General features: G+C 39.3%; 1 protein-coding gene across 4 annotated transcripts in view; it reads right to left on the bottom strand.

The window, feature by feature from the left end:
* STAT4 (signal transducer and activator of transcription 4) overlaps positions 1-23,272 on the bottom strand; it is a 98,977-nt gene that overhangs the window by 8,383 nt on the left and 67,322 nt on the right. For 2 of the 4 annotated variants that reach the window (XM_061149122.1, XM_061149118.1), the window contains 9 exons: positions 22,201-22,359; positions 21,309-21,401; positions 17,320-17,379; positions 16,995-17,012; positions 16,812-16,905; positions 14,703-14,747; positions 5,275-5,358; positions 3,531-3,629; positions 13-148 (listed from right to left, as the gene is read on the bottom strand). In XM_061149122.1, the coding sequence (XP_061005105.1) occupies positions 13-148; positions 3,531-3,629; positions 5,275-5,358; positions 14,703-14,747; positions 16,812-16,905; positions 16,995-17,012; positions 17,320-17,379; positions 21,309-21,401; positions 22,201-22,359 (788 nt within the window). The remainder of the gene's footprint in view (positions 1-12; positions 149-3,530; positions 3,630-5,274; positions 5,359-14,702; positions 14,748-16,811; positions 16,906-16,994; positions 17,013-17,319; positions 17,380-21,308; positions 21,402-22,200; positions 22,360-23,272) is intronic. The other 2 variants (XM_061149119.1, XM_061149121.1) reach the window with 2 other exon arrangements.

Genomic DNA, 23,272 nt, shown 5'->3' with positions numbered 1-23,272 from the left:
ACCAGCTCTTACCTGTTAGCTTCTCGGCCAGCATGTTGAGCTGATCTGAGTTCAGGCCACGACCAACATATGATGAAAACTGCCAGCTCATTACTTCCAGGAGTTGACTCAAAGTGGCAGATGGAGGATTATTAAAGAAAATCAAGTTCTGAAACAGAGTCGTATTGATGATTGTATGCATTAATCACACTGAATACATTGTAGTTCAATATATAGGATTCCTGATTTAAACTCCTTAGGTTAACCTAAGTTAACAATACAGATCTATTGTCTCATCTCTGTTGTGCTTTTAAATTAAGACTGATTTTGTCTTTTCCTAAAGAGTTTCTGGTTCTTTGAGTCTAATGTAATATATGGTTCTATCTTATCCTTAAAGGAATCATTGGGCAGCTCTTTAAATTTCCCTGGACTATAGACTATCAATCAACTCATACAAGTACTTAACACTGTCCAACTAATAATTAAACAGATACTCTCTTCTGAAATAATATTAATCTTTTAAAAAATATTTATTTTTGGCTGTGCTGGGTCTTCATGGCGGCACGTGGGCTCTTGGTCACTGCAAGTAGGCTTTCTCTGTTTGTTGTGAGCGGGGCCACTCTCTGGCGGCACAGGCTGCCTCAAAGCATATGGGATCTCAGTTCCCAGGCCAGGGATCAATCCTGTGTCCCATGCATTGGCAGGTGGATTCTTAACCATTGGACCACTGGACCAGGGAAGTCCCATCTAAACAAAACTTGTATCATGATATTTAATTGGTTTATCATGGGTTAGTACAAGTTATATCTTGACCAGACAAAGCATCCCAAAGCACAAAAATAGTTAAGTCCCAGGCTAATGAAGCGAATCCTATAATATGAATTCATAATTAACTTGGGACTCCCATTTTAGGATGGCCTTTTCTAATATTGTTCTAGACGAGAGGATCTTTTGTATGATCAACTGCAAAAGATCAACTGTTCATAACAGAAACTGGGTCAACAATGACAGAACAGAAGACCTCACCTCAGATCACTGGGAAGGAGAAGGTGAGAAAGCCAAGAAAGATATTTCAAGGAGGAAGGTGGGGGAGGAATTAAGAAGTCCTTTGCAATATGGGGAGAAGGCCTTTGGCAAGCATGAACCAATCTGGGCAGCAAGAAAAGGAACCATTTCAAGAGACTTCAGAAGGTAGGAGTAAAAGAAGACATGGCATTCTGTAAGAAGGAGTGAGAGATGGGAGAAGGAAGAGAAGAGAGAAAGGATTTCCTTGAACATGAAGATTGTATCTGGACAGATGACCAAAATGCATAGAACATAATTAAGATCTAGGAGCTTAGGTTTTGAAGCAGAACAGTTAAGAGAAGCCAGAGTTAGCTGTCATGCTGAACTCTGTAAGCTGGCTGTACATTTACGTGTTAGGAGTTGTATATGAAATACATCTCCAGGTTTCTCATCTAAAACTAGAGCAGAATCTGAAATGCTAAAGCAGACATCTCTGGTGGCTTTCTCATAGAAGAAGGATGCTGAAGAAAGCTAAGGGTGGTAGCACTGCCCTCTGAGGCCAGTCCATCTCCTTCCTATATCCTGGATTTGGATGAAACATTCTAAACGTGTAGTTTCTAATGGAGAGTGTCATTAAATCTCAGAAGTGTTGGCTGTTATTGACTTTACAGACCAGGTAACTTTTCAGAAATATTCTAGAAATAACTTTGGGAGAAATATCAATAACCTCAGAAATGCAGATGACACCACCCTTATGGCAGAAAGCGAAGAAGAACTAACGCGCCTCTTGATGAAAGTGAAAGAGGAGAGTGAAAAAAATTGGCTTAAAACTCAACATTCAGAAAACAGTTTTAAAATCATGGCATCCGGTCTCATCACTTCATGGCAAATAGATGGGGAAACAATGGAAACAGTGACAGACTTTATTTTTTGGGGCTCCAAAATCACTGCAAATTAAAAGACACTTGTTCCTTGGAAGGAAAGCTATGACCAACCTAGATAGCATGTTAAAAAGCAGAGACATTACTTTGCCAACAAAGATCCATCTAGTCAAAGCTAAGGTTTTTCAGTAGTCATGAACAGGTGTGAGATTTCAACCATAAAGAAAGCTGAGCACCAAAGAATTGATACTTTTGAACAATAATGTTGGAGAAGACTTGAGACTCTCTTGGACTGCAAGGAGGTTCAACCAGTCCATCCTAAAGGGAATCAGTCCTGAATATTCACTGGGAGGACTGATGCTAAAGCTGAAGCTCCAATACTTCGGCCACCTGATGCAAAGAACTGACTCATGTGAAAAGACCCTGATGCTGGGAAAGATTGAAGGCAGGAGGAGAAGGGGACGACGGAGGATGAGATGGTTGAAAGGCATCAACGACTCAATGGACATGAGTTTGAGTAGGCTCCGGGAGTTGGTGATGGACAGGGAAGCCTGGCATACTGCAGTTCACAGGGTTGGGAAGAGTCGGACATGACTGAGCAACTGAACTGAACTTTTCTAGTGAGTTCTGTTCTTCTCACTGCAGGCTGAGAGGAAGCCAGGCACAGGACTGCACAATCTTCCTGTCTGTAGTTAATCTGACTCAGATGCAGGGTGTCAGAGGATGAGAAGGTACAAGGCTGAGGCATTTTCTATGCTGTTTTCTTATTAAGCACATTAGACAAAAGGGAGGGAACGCTTGGAGCTGCCTCATTATGACTATTCCTACTGCTAGGACCCGAGGTAGAAAAATTTTTCCCTTTGGAAGGCACATTTGCTTTGCATCAAGAAGAAATAGTTATTTACATCTGACCTATTTTCTCTAGACCTTGATGGTTTCCAGGACAACACACTGGGGTTTTAGAATGGAGGGAAATCGTGACTCCTCTTTTTTGCCACGCCCTTTCTTGGTGGTCTTAATAGAAGCTCTTTTAAGAAGTGCTTCTCTTCTCTGCTTCCTTTGAAACTTGAGGCCAATTTTTCATCCATATCTTAAATAACCACCAGATGGCATTAGAAGCCAATTTGAGCCTAGAATGGATTTAAATCTATAATCAACTTGAAAATCTGTAGTGTTGTTAGGTGAGATTGGTGAAAATGTTAGTCACTTATTTGAAACCAATTCTCGACCTTTGTGGAAGAGCCATTGTGCAGATGGTGTGGCCAGAAGTAGTTGAGGAGGTGAACATAGCCATCAGACCTCAAATTTTGGAGAAGGGATTCTCCAGAGTCCAGTGAACGGAGCAACTGGACGGCCTTAGACGCTCCGTGATGCATGGAGTTGGGAACTGACCAGACCTCAGAAATAAAGAACACCTGTCTCTCACTTCCGCTAGCCAGAACTCTCTCATGGTCCAAGTACATCAGAACATGTTATTTTAAATATGACACGAGGGAGGAATCATACAACTGAGTTGTATTGGAGTTTTGAAATAAACAACCCACAAAGGTATGCCAAAATTTATACACACACATATACACATACCTTTTGGGGCACGTGGGTTTTGTTGACCATAAAACAAACGAAATGGAATTAAAGGGGAAGAAACAGGAATAGGGTCTCTACCTGGGAATCGCTGGTTGACACATTGTACCAAATGATGGATGCCCAAGCATTAGGTAACTGACTGACATTGGAAATCATCACCACAGGTAATGAGCAGGTCTGGTTTAAAAAAAAAAAAAAAGGCACAGTTATTAAAGGTAGTAGCATCTTGCATTGATTTTATACTTGGATCTTTCCCCTAAAGAGCCATCTCAAGTCAACCCCACTCCTCCAGTGCTGGGTCCACACTACTTTGGTCACTAAAATGATCACGAAGGCACTGGAGTCGTCTGAGCATACATGGGTCAAAGTACCAGGAGGAGAGAGTGATGAAAGAGAGGTCCTTTCAGAGTGCTCGGTCAGTCAGCTCCAAATTCCCTGATATTATGTAGATATTTTTACTTTCTTGTATCCTGTACTGCCTAAAATGTAACTAATTAGAGCTTGTATTGACTTAGCAACTTTCCTCTTAATACATCAAAGAATCTAATTTAAAATTTATCTCTGGAATGGGTTAATATATTCAAATTATGATTTAACATCTCATTAATGTCAGAATCAGATATGGGGGTTTTAACTGTAGAAGAGGGAGAGGTAAGTGACTTTGGAATACAAAATATTATGGGAGATAGAGCGACTGCCTCCATTGTCATAGCACTCAACTTGGTACTACTGGTGCTAACGTTTTCAACGTTACGGAACAAAAGGCTTCACAGACGCATCTGGGAAACTAATCACCTTACATTAAGTCCCTTCACATTAACAGAAGTTATATTGCTTGTAGGCAGTGAAATGCCCACTTGAGGAACTTAACAGCTTATGGAAGCAGACATTTAAGGAAAAGGGATGAAGGAATCTCTGGAAAATTTTATAAATATGTTCACATTCATTAAGATAAAAGAGTGAAGGCAGAATGCTAAAATAATATATTCTACAAATAGGACCAAATTCAGGTGTATGAAATTGTGTTTATTCATTCATGCACTCATTCATTCATTTATTCAACAAATGTTGAGCATCTGTTACATGTCAGGCACTGTGCTGGGCACTGGTAATGGAAGGATAAAGGTGTGACATCCTGCCTTCAAGGAGCTCATTGTTAATTATATTCAATTTAATTCCCCATTTCTTGATTCCTTCTTTGAGTTCAATGGTGACTGTTGTCAGAGGATCAAAATAATGTACTATTAATGTTCCTATCATTGGTCTTTGCTCATCACACTATAAATACCTTTCTTCTGAGGCAATTTTATGTACAAGTTAAAATTTTGAAATCATAGAAGACATGGTTCAAGTATATTTATTTCTCTTTAAGCTTTCCACTGAGTATCCACGAATCTGGGAATCTCAGAAAACAAACAAATATACAGTCTCAGCAACAAATTATTCAATATGTATTGGATTATAATGACTGAGATTTTATCATATATATATATATATAATTTAAAAATTATTTTTTGACCATACCACATAGCTTGTGAGATCTTAGCTCCCTGACCAGGAAACAAACCTGGGCCCTTGGCAATGAGACTGTGGAGTCCTAACCACTGGACAAGCAGGGAATTTCCTTATCATTTATATTTAATCAGAATAATATATGCTGACTAATGAGTGAATATTTGACATATTGATTTCCTAAATTACAACAAAAATAATGAATAAGGAATGTACTAAAACCTAGAAAATATTGAGTTTTCATCTTCAAATACTGACCAATTCCTGAAAATGTTATTAGTAAATACTAAATATTCCTTGAAACACCTACCTCCAAATCTATGGTCAGACCATAGAGGCAGATCTGTGTCTCAAATGTTATGGAATGAAGCTCCTCAGTCACCATGTGACAGCCCTAAGGGGGAAAGAAATAAATTGTTATCTTGCAAATGCATATGCATGTGTGCTAAGTCGCAACTCTCTGCCACTCTATGGACTGTAGCCCGCCAGGCTCCTCTGTCCATGGGAGTCTCCAGGCAAGAATATTGGAGTGGGGTGCCATGCCCTCCTCCAGGGGATCTTCCCAACCCAGGGATGGAACCTGTGTCTCTTATGTCTCCTGCATTGACAGGCAGGTTCTTTACCCCTAGTGCCACTTGGGAAGCCTTATACAAATGTGTATAGTTGTTACCTATTATTAGATGTGCTTTTATAAAAACTAACAAATTCTTAAAGTATAAAGTATAAAATACCCTCAAACATCTCCTGCTATGGAACGTTCCTTATTTTAAAAAGTTAAAGGATATAGAGAGTTTGAGAAATCTTCCTTTCCACAAACAGAATGATATTGTCTCCAAAACAATGAACTTTCTAACTTCAACAATTCCAGCATATTTTCATCAGTTGAAATCCAGATAAATTGCTCTTTATTTTTACTTTTGGAAATTTGTCCTTTTGACTTATCACCTATTAATAAAAGAAAGCCAGATGTGTGTAGCTATAACAAAGACAAGTCAGTATCATAATGGATTTTTTTTAAAGCAAGCTCAAACATGGTTAAACATGGTAAGTGGGAAAAATATGTACTTTCCTCAGCTTCTTCCAGAAACTTCAATAAAAGTAACAACTGGGGTTTTGTTTACTTTCCAATAAAATAAAACTGTAACCTAGGTCTGGGAGTGAAAGCTAGGGGAGTGTGGAGCGAGGGTGGCAGTTAGGGGCTGTGTGTCAGAGCCAGGGGCGGAAGCAATGAGCCCCCAGAAGCTGGAGAGTAAGGGCTGAACAGGACGGGTAGTTACTAGCCTCAGCCTAGGCAATGAGGTTCCCAGCTTCCCTGACCCTGGTCGGGTTTTGGTTAGTTAATACATCCAGTGCTTACATTACTATGATTATTGAAAACATTGTTAACAGCTGAACCATATAACAATATGATTGCATTTCCATTCTTATATTCCCTGGACTTATTTGTTGCCTCAGACTTTTTACTTAATTTGTTTTATCTACCTGTTACTAATGTAACCCCAAACACTGACTATACTAAATAAACTAAATGCTATACAGTAATATAGTAAAAATGGGTGAAATTCATGTGTGTGAAGAGCTGGTATATAAGAACCATAGCTTAATTTAAAATAGATAACCATCAAGGACCTACTGTCCAGAACTCTGCTCAATATTACATAACAACCTAAATAGGAAAAGAATTTGAAAAAGAATAGATACATGTATATGTATAACTGAATCATTTTGCTCTATACCTGAAACTAACACAACACTCAGGGATCGAATCCAGGTCCCCTGTATTGCAAGCAGATGCTTTTACCATCTGAGCCAGCAGGGAAGCCCCTAATCAATTATACTGCAGTATAGAATAAAAAGTTTTTTAAAAAGAGAGCCACAGCTTAATCTTTTTCTAGAAATAATTCAGAAGTATATAAAATAAAAATATCAAGAAATATCAGTATGATCTTAACATAATATTTAGAACTCAAAAAATGATCACCTCTGAGGAGTGGGTTTCGAATGGGAAGGAGTGGGACAGATATTGCTGTTTTTCCCAGTATGAAATCTGACCGAAACTTGCTATATGCCCAGAACCAGCAGTACTGTCATCATCCAAGAGCTTGTTAGAAAAACAGCCTCTCTGGCCTCATTCCAGGCCTACTGAACCAGATTCTGCATTTTAACAAGAACCCCAGGTGGAATTTATGAGGCAATTATTCTCAATGTGATGTATCCACATTGTGTTTAGTCTCAAAAGGGATGTAGAAAAATTGGAGATGATATAGAAAGCTTAAACGATAAAAAAAAAAAAAAAAAATAAGTCCTGTGGGAACATATGAGCAGAAGTGGAATTCTCTAGAGTAGAAAAGTCAGGGTGGGGTTGTGGGTGGCTGAGGCAGCTCTGAAAGGGAGCTCTTGCTACTGAATATAGTTAATAACAAGCTGGAGTCCTTTTGTGTTAAATTTCAAAAAAGTTCTAATATGATGATATGAATGACAACTACGTGAGGAAGATTTTATTGATAATGAGGAACATTAAAATAGAATTTGTTACTGAGAAGGAAATAGAAAATTAAAAACTCCTCTTTCCCTTGGGCTAGAGCATTGTGGTACCTTCCAGTGCCTGGGGGTGGTTGGATTGACTCAGTGAGACTGCTTCTTATTTAGTAGAAAGTTATGTTACTGAAAATTCCTTTGAAAATTCTTAGACCACCCCTAAAATTACTCCCAACACACCCAACAACCAGCCCTCTCCCCCAATTTACTGATTATGTAGAACTAAATTGTCCTTCCTTTGATTGACCATGAGATGAAATGGTCATGTTTAGGCACCAAGTTGAACAAAAACCACATTTTGTTTTTTTAAACAACAGAAAATCTCACTGCCCTCTAGGAGGAGGTGTTCACACTATGCAAAGTGAGACAACAGAAGAATCCACAAGTCCATGTTCACTAGTGGGTGCCACTCACATCCTTACTGAGCTCAGTGGCAGAAAGGACACGAGCCTGTGTTTGTACATTTGAACAGAACATTTGAGAGGCCTGAGGCAAGCGCACATACCATATGTCTAAATATTTAGCCTTTATAAATCAACTTAACAAATGTTAAAGTATGGTGTAGCCTCCTGCCTCAACCAACAGCTAAGCTTTCACATGACCTAACTGGCCACGCTTTAACTCCTCAAAGTCCTGCTGAAGTATGCTGGCCTGGGGAGAGCATGACCTTCCGGGACCACTTCCCATCCTTCTTTCTTCTCCCTCTGTGCGGGGCTGACCTGACGAGTGTGGCCCTGAGGCCTCTCCTCATGCCTGGAAATGTTTGCACTGATGGTTTCATCTGTGCTTGAGAGAGCAGACCTGGGGAAAAGGCCTGTACAGCCCTGGAAGTGGTCTTGAGGTCTTCCGGGCTGGGAACGCTGAAGCCCTGGGCTCTGGTGAGCACATGGCCTTGACTACCCAGACATCTCTTTCTGTAGGGAGGGCCACAGTGGGAGGACTGCCAAAGGGAGCCTTTGGAGTTCTTATCCCTCCTTCATTCTAGTCTCTGCAGTTTAATTTGTTTAATTAAATGTGTGTGTGTGTGTGTGTGTATGTGTGTGTGTGTGTATAACAACAATTCATCATGGATATCATTCCCTCACACCTTTGGGTTATGGCACTTGGGTGATCCACTGGTCCAAATGGCAAGAGTCTTTCAAAGACTCTTTCGTTTCTCAGTCCTGAGAAATCTGGACTTTACTGAGCAGTGGCACACGGGGCTGTCCATCAGCTTTGGAAGAAGACTCTATACTTTAAAAATAGTACTTTGTTGAACAGTAATGTGGATGGTGAGAGATTTACATAGGGATTCAAACTAATTTCCAGTGTTTGCTTTAAACTTCTGATGCAACTGTGAGGTACGTTTAGAATGAAATCCAACAAAGAAGCTGACATCAGCTTCAACATGTGTATCAACAATATACAGGACTGGAGGAGAGCAGCTCTGACAGAAGACAGTGTCATTAACTTCCCAAGCTTGCATGGCCACCAGTCATAGTCTTTATTATTTTATCAGTGCAGTCTAAGCTAGAGACACTATTCAATCTCACATTCCTAGGGTCCATTCCTTACAGACTGTGAAAATATCATAGATAAGATGTACCATTAATGTTGTATTAAAAGCCATTTCAACCATCTGAAATGATTATAGATTTAAAATATCCATATTTATGATATTTATATTAATGACATTGATGATATAACTGGATTGACTGTATTGCACTTTTAAAGAAAAGTACCCACTGGATAATCTGCTAAGAAACTAAAAAACTGGCTAAACAACCTGACCAGGACTCCACCTAGGAAAATATATGGAACCTAATGAAAGGCAGGTAAAGATGTCACCATATTCTTTTTGTTACCTCTGTGCATGCATGCTAAGTCACTTCAGTCATATCCAACTCTTTGCGACCCTACGGACTGTAGCCAGCCAAGCTCCTCTGTCCATAGGATTCTCCAGGCAAGAATACTGGAGTGGGTTGCCATGGCCTTTTCCAGGGGATCTTCCTGACCCAGGGACTGAACCCATGTCTGTTATGTCTCCTGCATTGGCAGGCAGGTTCTTCACCACTGCACCACCTGGGAAGTCCCCAATAGAGCAGGACATTGTTGTTTATCTTGCTCATTTCTTAACAAGCCATAATCTATGATAATGTTGCACATGGTAAACTATGTGGAATAGAAAACAACTGCAGTAATCCATTCGCTTAATGAGTATTTGCTGAGTCCCTATCATGTGTTAGACCCTGGCCTAGATCCTGAGAAACAATAATAAGAGGGGAAACAATGGTACAATCATATGAGAGAGAGACCTTAATCACAGAATCATAGGAAATGAATGTAAAGCAACAACTAATCCATAAAATAAAGGGACTATACAGAAGATATCGCAAATAAATCTGTGTTTCTAGTGTTATTCGTGCACCAATCTTTGTCTTTAAAAAGCATTGCAACTACTCAAATTCGTTCAGAAGGCAATCGACTTCCTGTGAAAATGCTTGAGCCAGTTGGAGTGTGAGTGGTGGATCTGTGTTTGAGAACACTGAACCTTGACAGAACATCTGTTTGGCTATTTTGTTAAATGAAACTCAAGTCAGCCAGGCTTTACTAATAGCTTCTTTGTGCTTCCTGACTTTCCACCACATAAACAAAATTACCTAACACCTCAGTCTGTGGCTAAAACTGCCATTTATCAGTTAAAGCCTACTGACAGAACAAACTCAAGAGACTGCAATTTCAGCCTTCCTGTTCAAACAATTTCTGCCATTTCAACAATCACTCTCAAGCCAGCTCTTAGGACCTCCAGGAAAGGCTGCTTCCTGGGAATGTTTATTTTATAGAGACAGACTGAAGCTTTCACCAAGTTAGGCCACTTGCTAGATGATGGAATCTTATCTTCAGCATGATTATTCCAAGAAAAGAACAAAGGTGGGAAAAATAAGCAGTAATTGCAAACCTTGAATTTGTGACAGCATGTCAACAGATTCCTCATTGCAAAGCAAATCCTTTAAATTAAATGCATTTTGAAAAATGACCCGATTCTCTGCTGCACTTCTGAGGATTACAGAATCTCTGTCAAAGGAGTTTCAGAGATTGTGTAGTCTAATGGATCTAAAATCTTTTTTTTAACCCTGAAACATGTTCTTAGAAGTAAATTTCCCACCTGGGCCCCTATCTGTAAAATACTTAAAATAGGGCTGATTGATTGAAATAGGGGTGGGAAGTCCAGAGTTCCACCGTTTACCAAACCACAACCAAGGAGCGGACTCCACTGGTCTTCCTAGCCTTCTAGGGACAGCATGGGTCTAGTGCGATTTCCTTCTTTCAACCCAGTGCTGCTGGCCAGGAGCCCCTGCGCATCCCGGCAGGTCACTTCTTCCCGGATAATCTCCGAGTCAAACGCCAGGGGGCGCTGCAGTTCTAAAGAGGTTTGGATTGGCAGTCTTGAGGAAACTGCCATGGTATGTTCTCAACTGTTTAATGAGCATTCAGTCTAACCCCACTGACGTAGGAGAGGAGGACTCAGAGTCGGGGAAGTTGTCGGGCAGCAGGCACTGGGAGTAGACATGCAAGCGTATAAAAGGGGTGTATATACATAGCGGTCTGAGGGTTCATGGACCTGGAGCCAGAAGAGGAACATGCTCAGTGGCTCTTAAAGGGAATGTTTCCGGCAGAGCACCTGGCGTGTGGGCAGAGAAGGGACGTTACGGATTCGTAGTTTATCCTAAGCCAGGAACCACCTTGAGGGTCATGTTACAGAGCGGGCAGCCTGGCGAGCTGCTCAGCGGGCCCATGGCAGACAGCTGCACGGCGCACTGCAGTGGACTCACACGCTTCATCTTGTTTGGTCCTCACAACAACCCCATGAGGTGCAGGTGAACGTGAAACCATTTCACAGTTAAGGAAACTGGGGGCTGGTGAGGTGAAGTGGCTGGTGCAAGGTCAGCTGCCGGCAAGAGGCAGGGCCATCGGCAGCGCTGTTCCCACCACTGTACCAACGCGCGCAGGGGGTGCGGGAGCAGCCCGAGTTTTCCTGGGAACCGTGATCTCAAGTTCCTTCTAAACGTTGTCAGGATTCTGGTGTGAGGTAGCTACGTGTTTCTGAGCAGGCGGGTAAAGTGGGGGAAACAGTGGTTTCAACAGAAGAAAGAAGGAGGTGCTCCCCACAAACCCGCAGAGATCCTCCTCATAGGAATACCAGCAAATGGGTGGTGTGTGTGTGATGAGATAAAGGGGTCAAAGCGGAGTGACAACCATCCAGGCCTCTGTGTGTGTGTACGCGATGAAATAGGTCAAAGCAGAGTGGCAACCATCACGGCCTCTGTGTGTGTGTGTGTGATAAGAGGTCAAAGTGGAGTGATAACCATCACGGCCTCTGTGCATGCGTGTGTGTGGGTGGGTGGGTGGGTGTGATGAGCTAAAGAGGTCCAAGTGAGTGTCAACCATCACAGTCTCTCCCAGGCAAGGTTTTGTGACTCCAGAGGCAGTGTGGCACAGTGGCCAAAAGCATGGACACAGGAGCCAGATTGCTGAGGTTTGAATCTAAGCCCAAGCACTCAGTGCCTCAGTTTCCCTGGCCAAAATAAGTATGACACTAATGGTCTCTACTTCCTGGCAATGTTGAGAGAGTTACATCAGTCAGTGCCAGCAAAGTTATTAGACAGTGCAATACAGAGTAAATGCCACACAAGGATTTGTCAAATAAGTTCTTATCAGGTTATGAACTCCTGCTGCAGGTACATAGATAAGCGATAAGCAACAGCTACTGTTTGAAATTTGAAAATGAGGTTGTAACATCCCAGCTTCCCATTCTCCCTAAATTTTGGTTACTGCAATTCCTGGCCCCATGACTTTGTGGATCCCACTTAATCACCAGATCCTCCCCCACTCTTTCCTGACTTTCCTGTTGTCACCCCTAAGTTTGGCCAAGCTCCTGATTCCCATCTCAACTTTCTGAGTCCACTTCATATATTGTGTGACTTTTCAGTGGTTCCTATAAGCACATAAAACAGCATTCAAGTCTATGCTTTGTTTTGAATGTACCAAGGAGTCATATTAAAATTCTGTCAACAGGGGGAGCTCAAAGAACAGCTTAAAATAAAATTATCCAGTTCCAGCAAATGTGGGGGAAAAAAAAGCAAATCATTCTGATATAACCACATGATCTTGTTATTAATCAGAAAATGAGAGGAAATAAATTCAAAATGAGATAAGTAGGCAGTGTTAATGAGACATTGTTTTTCTATAGTGGAAGCTGATTTACTTAGATCTCTGTCTCTAGAGAAATTCAAGTAGATTCTGATTTTACATTCACAAAGATGACAAAGTACTGAAGAATTCAGCTATTTAATTTATTCCCACTTGATTTGTTTTCCTTAAGAAGAGTTTAGAAGCATTGTGCTTAGTCTATTCAGACTTAGTAAATACTATTCAGAGAGGTCACTGCATGAAATGCTGTTTGCAACTTTGGTGAAAGTTCCAAGGAGATTTGTGAAACAGACTTTTATTTATAATGTGCTAATGTTTTAATTAGGAAGTTTGGAAAACCTTTATGGATTTCTATAAGGTGGAAAGAATAACTCTTATTTGTTTGGTTTACTAGAATATTCTTAAACTCAAAAGCTTTGTTCCTGTTCTATCTGCACTGAGAAACCTGTTTGACAGTCTGCTGTAAGCCAAGGTTCTACCTTGGGAAGAAAGCTTAGCTCATCCTTGATGGAGTGGTGATATCTGGCAAAAGAATTTTAAGACATGGTTAAGAGAATGAAGAATTCTTGGAAGGGAAAAACATAGAGCATGAAAACTGTTGTGATGGATCTTTGTGGTTTTGTGGAGTGGGCTAGATCGACTATAATTGAATGCTGGATTTATAAAGTGTATTTTCTTCCAAATAATCTGAAGAAATTTCTCATAGAGCTGTAACACTAAAGCCAGGAGACTGAATCCATACCAACCACACCAGGAATAAGCCTCATTGCTTTCTAACTGGATCATGTAGGTGGTCTTACACATGCAGTTTCTCTGAGCACGGAGCATTAGGCATTATGACTCTGATCTCTTAGAGGGAAAAAAATGCAATATTTCTCTATCAGATCATTTGCCAAGGGTCATATTTTCAGTCACTGTCAGAATGGACTCAAGCCCAGGTTTTCTAATTCCAAATACGTAGGGCATAGAGAAATGCCCTAGTATCTAGGTCAACTAAATAGATGATTCCCAAAGCCACTTCCAATCCAGGATTTGGCAACTCTATTATTTACTGACAAACTCAAACACCTGGGCTGCATCAGTTTGTTCTTTTAATCAATTCATCCACTGAAGTGCCAACCTTAGATAAATGAATAAAGTAATTGATACCATAAAGTAACAGAACTGTTTTTCACTTGTGATTTTCACATCCTGGGTCATGATGTTCAAAGACTTACGTCTTACCTGTGGAAAATGAGTGATGTTATGATATTCTACAATAATGAACTGACTAAAGAAATTACAGCAATACAATGCAACCACTTTAAATCATGTCCTCCAAGAGTAAGTTTATGGAAAGCTGTTCACTTCACATTGCTATGTGACGGAAAGCAGGTTATGAAACATTGTGTGTATGTATACATTTAAAGTAATGTATACATATAAAGCAGAGAAGGCAATGGCACCCCACTCCAGTACTCTTGCCCGGAAAATCCCATGGACGGAGGAGCCTGGTGGGATACAGTCCATGGGGTCGCTACATGGGGTCGCTACAAGTCGGACACAACTGAGCGACTTCACTTTCACTTTTCACTTTCACGCATTGGAGGAGGAAATGGCAACCCACTCCAGGGTTCTTGCCTGGAGAATCCCAGGGACAGGGGAGCCTGGTGGGCTGCTGTCTATGGGGTCACACAGAGTCGGATACGACTGAAGCGACTTAGCAGCAGCAGCAGCAGCAGCATACATATGAAGTCTAGAATGATGTGAACCAAAACATTAATAGTTGTTTTCTTAGGAGGGTGTTATATGCAATTTCTATTCTCTTCTTTTTAAAACAAAATTTCTTATACAGTTGGCAATTATCAAGTTTTACATTTATAATTAGAGAAACATGAATTTGGTTTTATATAAAAATATAAAGGGCAGTTTAAGAGCTTTTGCCTTTTCATACTGTTCATGAGCTTTGTTAAAATAAGACTTTATTGGATTATTTCCTAGAAAAATTCCTTTGGAGAAAACATTTCCTACCTCATTTCCTTTGTTTCCAGCACTAGACTTCATTTCCTTTGGCTGCTGTGGAAAAGGAAACAACAGTGTTTGGATGGAGAAGCATTATCTGCTAAACACAAGTTGGTTGTACCTATTATAGCGGTTTTTCAGTCAGAATTTTGACTTCTAGAACAGTAAGCCAGATGTCTTCTAACACATTGAAACCTAACATAGCTGCCCAGATTCAACAGAAATAGCTTCCTGTTTTACCTCATGGGACACCACTTAAGGAAGTTTCGTTGAGATAAGGGAGCAAGCTGGTATAAGACTGTTTTTCAGCCACATTTTGGAAAGAGGAAATCATATTGGGATGTCTTAGAATATATTCAGCACTCCTCTGTACCTGGAAAGTATCATCTGAGCTAAGCCATGACAATTCTCAATGCCTATGAAATCATGTTTAACACACAGGCCTGGGGAAATAGACATGGGCCAGTATGCACATGGCGTGGTGAGCTATTAAATGCCATGAGAGGAGAAAACACAAAATGTTCATGACACAGACTACTCGGTGGGAAAATAGGACAGAAAACAATGTGTACAATCTGGTCCATTTTAAAAAAGAATATACACATATACATATTGTATAGTGTAAGTGTTAGTCGCTCAGTCGTGTCCAACTCTTTGCGACCCCATGGACTGTGACTCGCCAGGTTCTTCGGTCCTTGGAATTCTCCAGGCAAGAATACTGGAGTGGGTAGCCATTCCCTTCTCCAGAAGATCTTCCCAACCCAGGGGTCAAACCCAGGTCTCCTGCATTGCAGGCAGATTCTTTCCTGTCTGAGCCACCAGGGAAGCTGTCTATATATGTACACACATATTTACATACATATATGAATGAAAATGCAAAAATAAGGATGTAAATAGTGTTATGTCAAGGTGTCAAGGTGTTGGGATCATATAGGTGGTTTTTAATTTTTAAAATTTTGCTTTGCTGATTTTCTATATTTGCTTTGGTATTAAAAAGTGATGAAAAGTATTATATAAAAGGTAATATATATGAAAATGCTTTGCAAATAGAAAAGCATCATGAAAACTAAAGTTTTGTTATTTTATATTTTATCCTTCCTGGAATAGAGACTCAACTACTTTTTGGTATGTTTCTTGTCCTTCCTTTTTCAAATGACTCTTTTGGGAGACAGGTATCTCTAAATTAAGAGCCTTTTATGGCTTCATTTATTAGCAAACATGGGCCATTATTGAAAGTTTCTTGAGAATAGGAATTGAACTTAAGCAAAAAGAGTGCTAGTTGTAAAAATATATATATAATCACTCATCATTACATTTAATTGATTTAGTAGTCTCATACAGAGGGATTCAAGGATTCACACAAAAACAAAATAAAAACTGAATACCAGTATAAATATTTGTATGCAGCTATCTTTCAGTTAACATAAATTTTATCTTTTAGAAAGTAGATCTTTTGAGGCTGCTTCAGTGGTGTCCCAACATTCAGGTGAGGTACCTTCTCAATGCTAATAAGCCAGGTGAGTAACATGTTTTTGGCTAGACAAGCAATAGGATATTTGGAAATCTAAGAACTATGCAAAGAATTAGAAAGGAAGCAGCAAGAGAACTCTAGGTTAAGAGGAAGTGGTAAAACAAGAAGTAACAGGATGAGGCTGGGTCAGAAGCTTTCTAGAAATGCCAAGGCCAACTGTGTGCATCCCACACCTAAAACCATCCTATTTCCCCAAGCCAATTCTCCTAAAATGACAGAGCTTTTAGACAGACATGCCATTATTGGGTATCAATTGGGGAGATTTTAAAAATGAAGCCAGGAATGCTTATCTACTTTAAGACATATTATCTCTGTCATCATGACCAAAATATTTTGACTAATTAAGACATATGTTTAGGTACAGCATCTCCATTGTTAGGAACTCAGACCTTCTGAGTTAAGGTTCAATTTTTTTTTAACCACTTTTAATTCTTCAAAGATGGCATGTTTTATTTCTCAATATGATCCTTAATTCACATAAGAAACACTAAAGAACAAAACACATTAAATTATAAGGTCTATTAGTTTAGATGTGTCTGATTTGGAGGGGTGGGGAGGATCTTGGGTCATTTCACTGCTTAACTCACCAAATGTCGAAATTCTACAGAGAGACTCCCGTTGGAAGATTCTTCAGTGGACATGGCTTTGACATGAGTTCCACAAAGTACAAATCTTCGATTGCTAGAGAGGAAATCTTAGCTATTTACAATGGTCTCAGGTAAAAATGTATTTATGGGCACAACAAAAAAATTCTAAAGTAAATGTCTTACCTTAGAGTTGAAGCATTCCTGTAAAACCAAGAAGATTCTTTAAAATGAGTTATTTAATAGATCTAAAAAAAGATTTTTCTATGCAACTTTAGAGGATGAGGATAGTATATAAAATTTCATTTCATGTCTTTATAGTAAAATTTTTAAAGTCAGTCTTCATTGGAGTTCTGTTAAAGGTTTGAACTTTAAAGTCAAATATTGAAGTACATTGATTTGTAATGTGAGAGAAGTAAATTTAAAAGTTAAAAATTATTCTATAAAATAAGGACAATTCTTCTTAAAAAGTCTTACAATTTCATGTTTCAAAATGAAATTAGAAACTTACTTGTCAATTGATGCTTTCACCTTTACCTGATAATTTAGTTCTGGTAATTTTATTAGCAGTCTGGAAAAAACACATAAAGAATTAAAGATAAAAATTTTCATGGCTAAAAGCCTTTTTATATTTAAAGATTTAAATACATTTATGCCACATATATATAAATCAAGCTCACATTATTTCCAGTCATGTTAGTGTGCTTTAAAAATGTCCAATTCCTCTTTACTTTGCTGTTTTACTAAGATTGACATCACCCACTTAATAGAACACATATTTAGAAAGTATTTCCATATTGCTTCAGTTGATGTGTGTTGGATAATGCATTGGCTAGATCAGAAAAATAGCTATATATTTTGGCTAAAGCCTAAATTTGGGTTGGATATATAAATAAAAGAAAAAACTTTTGTAAGTCTATTTATGTGGATTCATTTAATTCTCATATTATAAAAAAATGGTAAGCTTAGTAAAATTAAATGTTTTGATAACTATTTTATGGTAAAATACTGAGAAAGACTAGGACTCTGATAGAATATGGAAAATTCCACTTCAAATACATTTGCAGACTTTAAAGATATTACATGTAAGTAACAGCAAAAATTTTATAACTGAAAAAGCCCTAACTTCACACAAACAAATGATTAAAGGTCAGAATAACAATTCCTTTAATTCTTTCAGGGATCACCTTCAGTTCAGTTCAGTTCAGTCACTCAGTCATGTCTAACTCTTTGCGACCCCATGAATCACAGCACGCAAGGCCTCCCTGTCCATCACAAACTCCCGGAGTTTACTCAAACTCATGCCCATTGAGTCGGTGATGCCATCCAGCCATCTCATCCTCTTTCATCCCCTTCTCCTCCTGCCCCCAATCCCTCCCAGCACCAGGGTCTTTTCCAGTGAGTCAACTCTTCGCATGAGGTGGCCAAAGTATTAGAGTTTCAGCTTCAGCATCAGTCCTTCCAATGAACACTCAGGACTTATCTCCTTCAGGATGGACTGGTTGGATCTCCCTGTAGTCCAAGGGACTCTCAAGAGTCTTTTCCAACACCACAGTTCAAAAGCATCAATTTTTCAGTGCTCAGCTTTCTTCACAGTCCAACTCTCACATCCATACATGACCACTGGAAAAACTATAGCCTTGACCAGACGGACCTTTGCTGGCAAAGTAATGTCTCTGCTTTTTTATTTTTTTTTGAATTTTTTTTCATTTATTTTTATTAGTTGGAGGCTAATTATTTTACAATATTGTAGTGGTTTTTGCCATACATTGACATGTGTCTCTGCTTTTTAATATGCTATCTAGGTGGGTCATAACTTTGCTTCCAAGGAGGAAGCGTCTTTTAATTTCATGGCTGCAATCACCATCTGCAGTGATTTTGGAGCCCAAAAAAATAAAGTCTGACACTGTTTCCACTGTTTCCCCATCTATTTCCTATGAGGTGATGGGACCAGATGCCATAATCTTAGTTTTCTGAATGTTAAGCTTTAAGCCAACTTTTTCAGTCTCCTCTTTCACTTTCATCAAGAGGCTTTTTAGTTCCTCTTCACTTTTGGCCATAAGGGTGGTGTCATCTGCATATCTGAGGTTATTGATATTTCTCCCGGCAATCTTGATTCCAGCTTGTGCTTCCTCCAGCCCAGCGTTTCTCATGGTGCCCAGCATTTCTGCATATAAGTTAAATAAGCAGGGTGACAATATAGAGCCTTGACGTACTCCTTTTCCTATTTGGAACCAGTCTGTTGTTCCATGTCCAGTTCTAACTGTTGCTTCCTGACCTGCATACAGGCTTCTCAGGAGGCAGGGCAGGTGTCTGGTGGTATCTCCTTAGCTTTCCCCGATTTTTCTAAGCTGTGCCCTCTGACATAACCTCTCTGCAGGTTCAGTTCAGTTACAGAGGTATTCATTCAGTCATTCACTTACTCATTCATTTACATATACACTCATCCCAAACATTGTTTATTCACTCAGCTGCATTGAGCTTCTTATATAAACCCAATACAGCCCCAGGCAGTGGGAAACTGGCATAATGAAGATTAAGGAAGGAGCAGAGTAGACATGGAGATACATCACAGGAAGAAGTCCAGCTAAACAGATGAAATTTAAAGGATGGTGGTAAACAACTGATTGACATTCGAGAAATATAATCACAGATAACAAACAACCCAAACAAAACAAAAAGAATGTATCAAGGTTTCTTAAAAATCCTGCCAGAATTGGTCTTGGGGTTTGGGATATAATGATATAGCTGCTGCTAGTGAGGAAGTCATATGAAGTAAGATGAAATGATTTCCCTTTTTGCCTTCCTCTCTATCCTGGATGAGGAAGGATCTGACTCACTGCTAACTGCTGACAACAAAAGGGAGTCCCATGTCACCTCTTTCCTTTGAAATAGGAGGATGGAATGCTTTGGTAGAGTGGGGTTTTAGGAAAAATCTTGAGTACTAAGTAAAGAATCAGCTGTCAAGACAATGGGGGAACTGGGTACAGAAAAGAAGAATGGGGACTGAACAGCTAGATGGAAGAGGAGGGCAGAATACCCTTGCCAGGCACTAACGGTCTATGGCTCTGGCAGTCAGTTGAAACAACATGCTAGGTGATGCCCATTCAAGGACCTCTTCCACTCAGAGTTCTTTGCTGAGCAAGCCTACTCATCTTCCCTTTTGCCCCAGAGAACATCTTGGACTGAATATATCATATAGGGGTGTCTCAAGGGAAAGCAGGATATATGCACCACCCTTCTATCCTATTTCCCTTTAGTGTTACAATTTTCTGGGCTGTATAGAGATGTGGGGATGAGAAAGGAATACATTTGAAAATTATAAAATTTTAAAAAGAAACCTGGTTTCTGCCTTTTATTTTTGTTTCTTAGTGTTGTGGTGCAAATTCACACAAAGGAAACGATTCAGAATTTCAAGTAGGGTTTCTGAAATGCCAATGAAAGACAAATGCCTTCCTTTTAAAAATGAAGTTCCTAGGTGATGGATGTCAACTAAACTTATTGAAATCATCATTATGCCATTTATGCACATTAAGTTCTTATGTTTAAACTTATACAGTGTTGTATGTTAATATGTCTCGATAAAATGAAACTGAACTAAAAGTGGAGTTTCAATAGTGACCTGTGACCAGGGATGCTATCATGGGATCTTAACTACCATCTACCATGGCATCACAACCTCTTGTACTGGTCTGGAATTTCAGTTTTCCAGAGATGCCCTAGTGATTAGGAATTTAAAGCTTTGGGACTTAGAGACTGAGGCATGATGAAAATCTTTGAAAGTCTAAAGTCAAACTCATTATTTTAAAACTGTCATTAGGAAAGCTGTATGTGTTAGTTTGCTCATGAAAATGAAAAGAAGCACATAACATAGATAAAGCAGCAACAACATAATCATTTCTCTTTAAATCAAGTACATAATAAGGGTGTGCTGGAAATCATGGTGTTGAGAGTTTTCATGGAAAATTCAATAAGCTAGTTTCTGGGTGATCACAGGTAAAGAGTTTGCCACTATATGACTGGATAGGATATTTGAGCCTTCCAACCTGTCCCAATCTATCTTCTCGATTCTCTCTCCCTGCTCCCCATGCTTATAGAACAGTGACTCCTTATTTCAGAAAGTCCTTATTTCTGATAGTTTCACCCTCACACCCCTGCTCTTCCCTCAAGGCCCTTCCTCACAGTGACTGCAAGGCATTCTCTAGGCTCCCCAGTGTTCTCTCAAGTCAATCTTCTGAGCAGTTAATCCCATGTCATCTGAAACTGTGATTTCATACTTTCATGCTAATAATTCTCATGTCCTCATCTTCATTGTTCCACTCTTTGTAAGCAGGGCTCTCACCTTAATATTTCTGTGGGTATTTAATTTACCATAGTTGGGCATGCAGGAGGCACTCAATAAAGAATAGTTGCATGAAAGCCACATTGAAAGAAATGAGCCTTAATTACACATTGACCATAGTACCATAAATATGAAACAATAGAATACATTCTGCCTACCTTAGCTTTACAGTAAACTGGATGAGAGTCTTAAGTACCATTGGCCTCTGAGGGTGGGTTGGCATGCACGGCTGTCGTTCAACCACAAATGAGCTGGGGTCAAAGGAAATAAAGCGTGTCATTTGAAAACACTGAAGACATTGACAGGCTGAAAACCATAGAGTAGCAGGATGCTGTCCTCTTATAAAATCCAAATTTTCTACACTTATAAGACATTCAAACTCCCATTAGGCTCAAATCTTTCCAAGACTTCACATAAATAATTACCAAGAGATGGGAAATGCCTAAAGATTTCCCTAAGTAACAACAGTAAATAATTCTTAATTATTATGTTTAGGTCAAGAAGAAAAGCCCCAGTCTCTTTTTATCATAATAAACATCAAGTAGAAAGTTAATTTCATGCCATTTTTGACCTAGATATCAGGATTTCTGGTACACAGTAATATTTTTTTCTTTAGATGAGCTTATAAACATAAACATATTCTCCACCCTTCATTTCTTGAATATGTATTGATACTTGAGTAGAAATCCTTGAAATCTTTTTTCTAAAATATGAAAAATGAACTTTGGGTGGGCAACGTGGTCACTCATGAGAAACTGGGTTAAGTGATAGAAGAAGTATTGATGAATAAACAGTGATGAGTAAAAAATGTTTCTGGAACTCTCTGGAGCTTTATTCACTGCACCCTAAAGCTCACTGTTTAACACTTCTCTCCCATTCCTTCACCTGAACACCAAAAGCCAACCAGGGTGTCCTCCCAACTACATAGAAGTGAAGCTGCCAGGAGGCATCTAAATGGATAACACTTGACTTACTCTCTCTTTTTAAGCTGAAGTATAGTTGATGTACAATTTGTTTCAGTTATGGGTGTAGAGCAAAGCGTTGACTTACTTCTTAAAGAGGTTGTAGATCAAGAAGGTGACTCTTTCTAGCAGATGTGCTCTTTGCAATGGGATGGGATCTCCTTCGTATGTCATTTTCGTAGATTGCTCCTCTAATTTCTCCAACTGCCTTCTGAGTTGGAACAGACTTTCTGCCAACAGTGTAAAGCTATTGAACAGTCAATGAAAAATGCAGATAGTTTTTTTCTACTAAACTCCACCATTTAAACTATTTAGCAAGTATTACTAAATAAATTATTAAATTAATTGGTAATTTAATTCCATTAGATTAGTGACAGTGTTTTTTGTGTTTATTTTCCTTACTCAGCTTTTCTCTAAAATGCTTGATAGATGTTAACTGTTTTCAATGTTTTAAATTTTTTACCTTCTTTTTAGACAAGAAATCATTTAGAAAATTTTGTGAATGTCTGGATTCAAATTCCTTTGTTTTTAAAGTATTTTTATGTATTTGGCTTCACTGGGTCTTAGTTGTGGCACACAGGGTCTTTAGTTGCAGCATATGGGAATTAGTTCCCCAACCAGGGATCAAATCCAGGCCCCCTGCATTGGGAGCACAGAGTCTTAGCCACCGGATCACTAGGAAAGTCCCCCCAAATTCTTTTTAATTATCTTTTTAAAAATGTCTATTAAACACATATATTTTTAAAAGATGGTACTCGCTAAAGGGCAAAGAGAGCAAATTTAAAACTTTAAAAATACATCTTATGAAGAATCTTATGTGTAAGAATACTGATGGAAAAAATAATGTGACCCCCCATATATATTTATACAAGTCCTAAGTATTAACCAAAAGATTGTCAATGGACCTTTCTGAAGAAAATTATCTGCTTAGAGTTTCACACCTTGGATCTCACTTAAGAAATGGAGGTGGCAGCTTGGGCTGGAAGTCCGGGAAAGGGGGAGATTGAAAGGCACACAGAAAGGGCCTCCAACTAAGAGGAGGCAGAAGTCTCATCACACTTACTAAGTCCATGTGCCCTGACAGCAGCTCTTTCTAAAGTTTATTCCCCATAACATGGTAGAAAGAAGTGTCAACCCCTTACTGAATTTGGTATAAGCAC

This window comes from Dama dama, chromosome 8 (genome assembly GCF_033118175.1).
Source record: "Dama dama isolate Ldn47 chromosome 8, ASM3311817v1, whole genome shotgun sequence".
NCBI lineage: Eukaryota > Metazoa > Chordata > Mammalia > Artiodactyla > Cervidae > Dama > Dama dama.
This window is presented reverse-complemented; position numbering and strand designations above follow the sequence as displayed.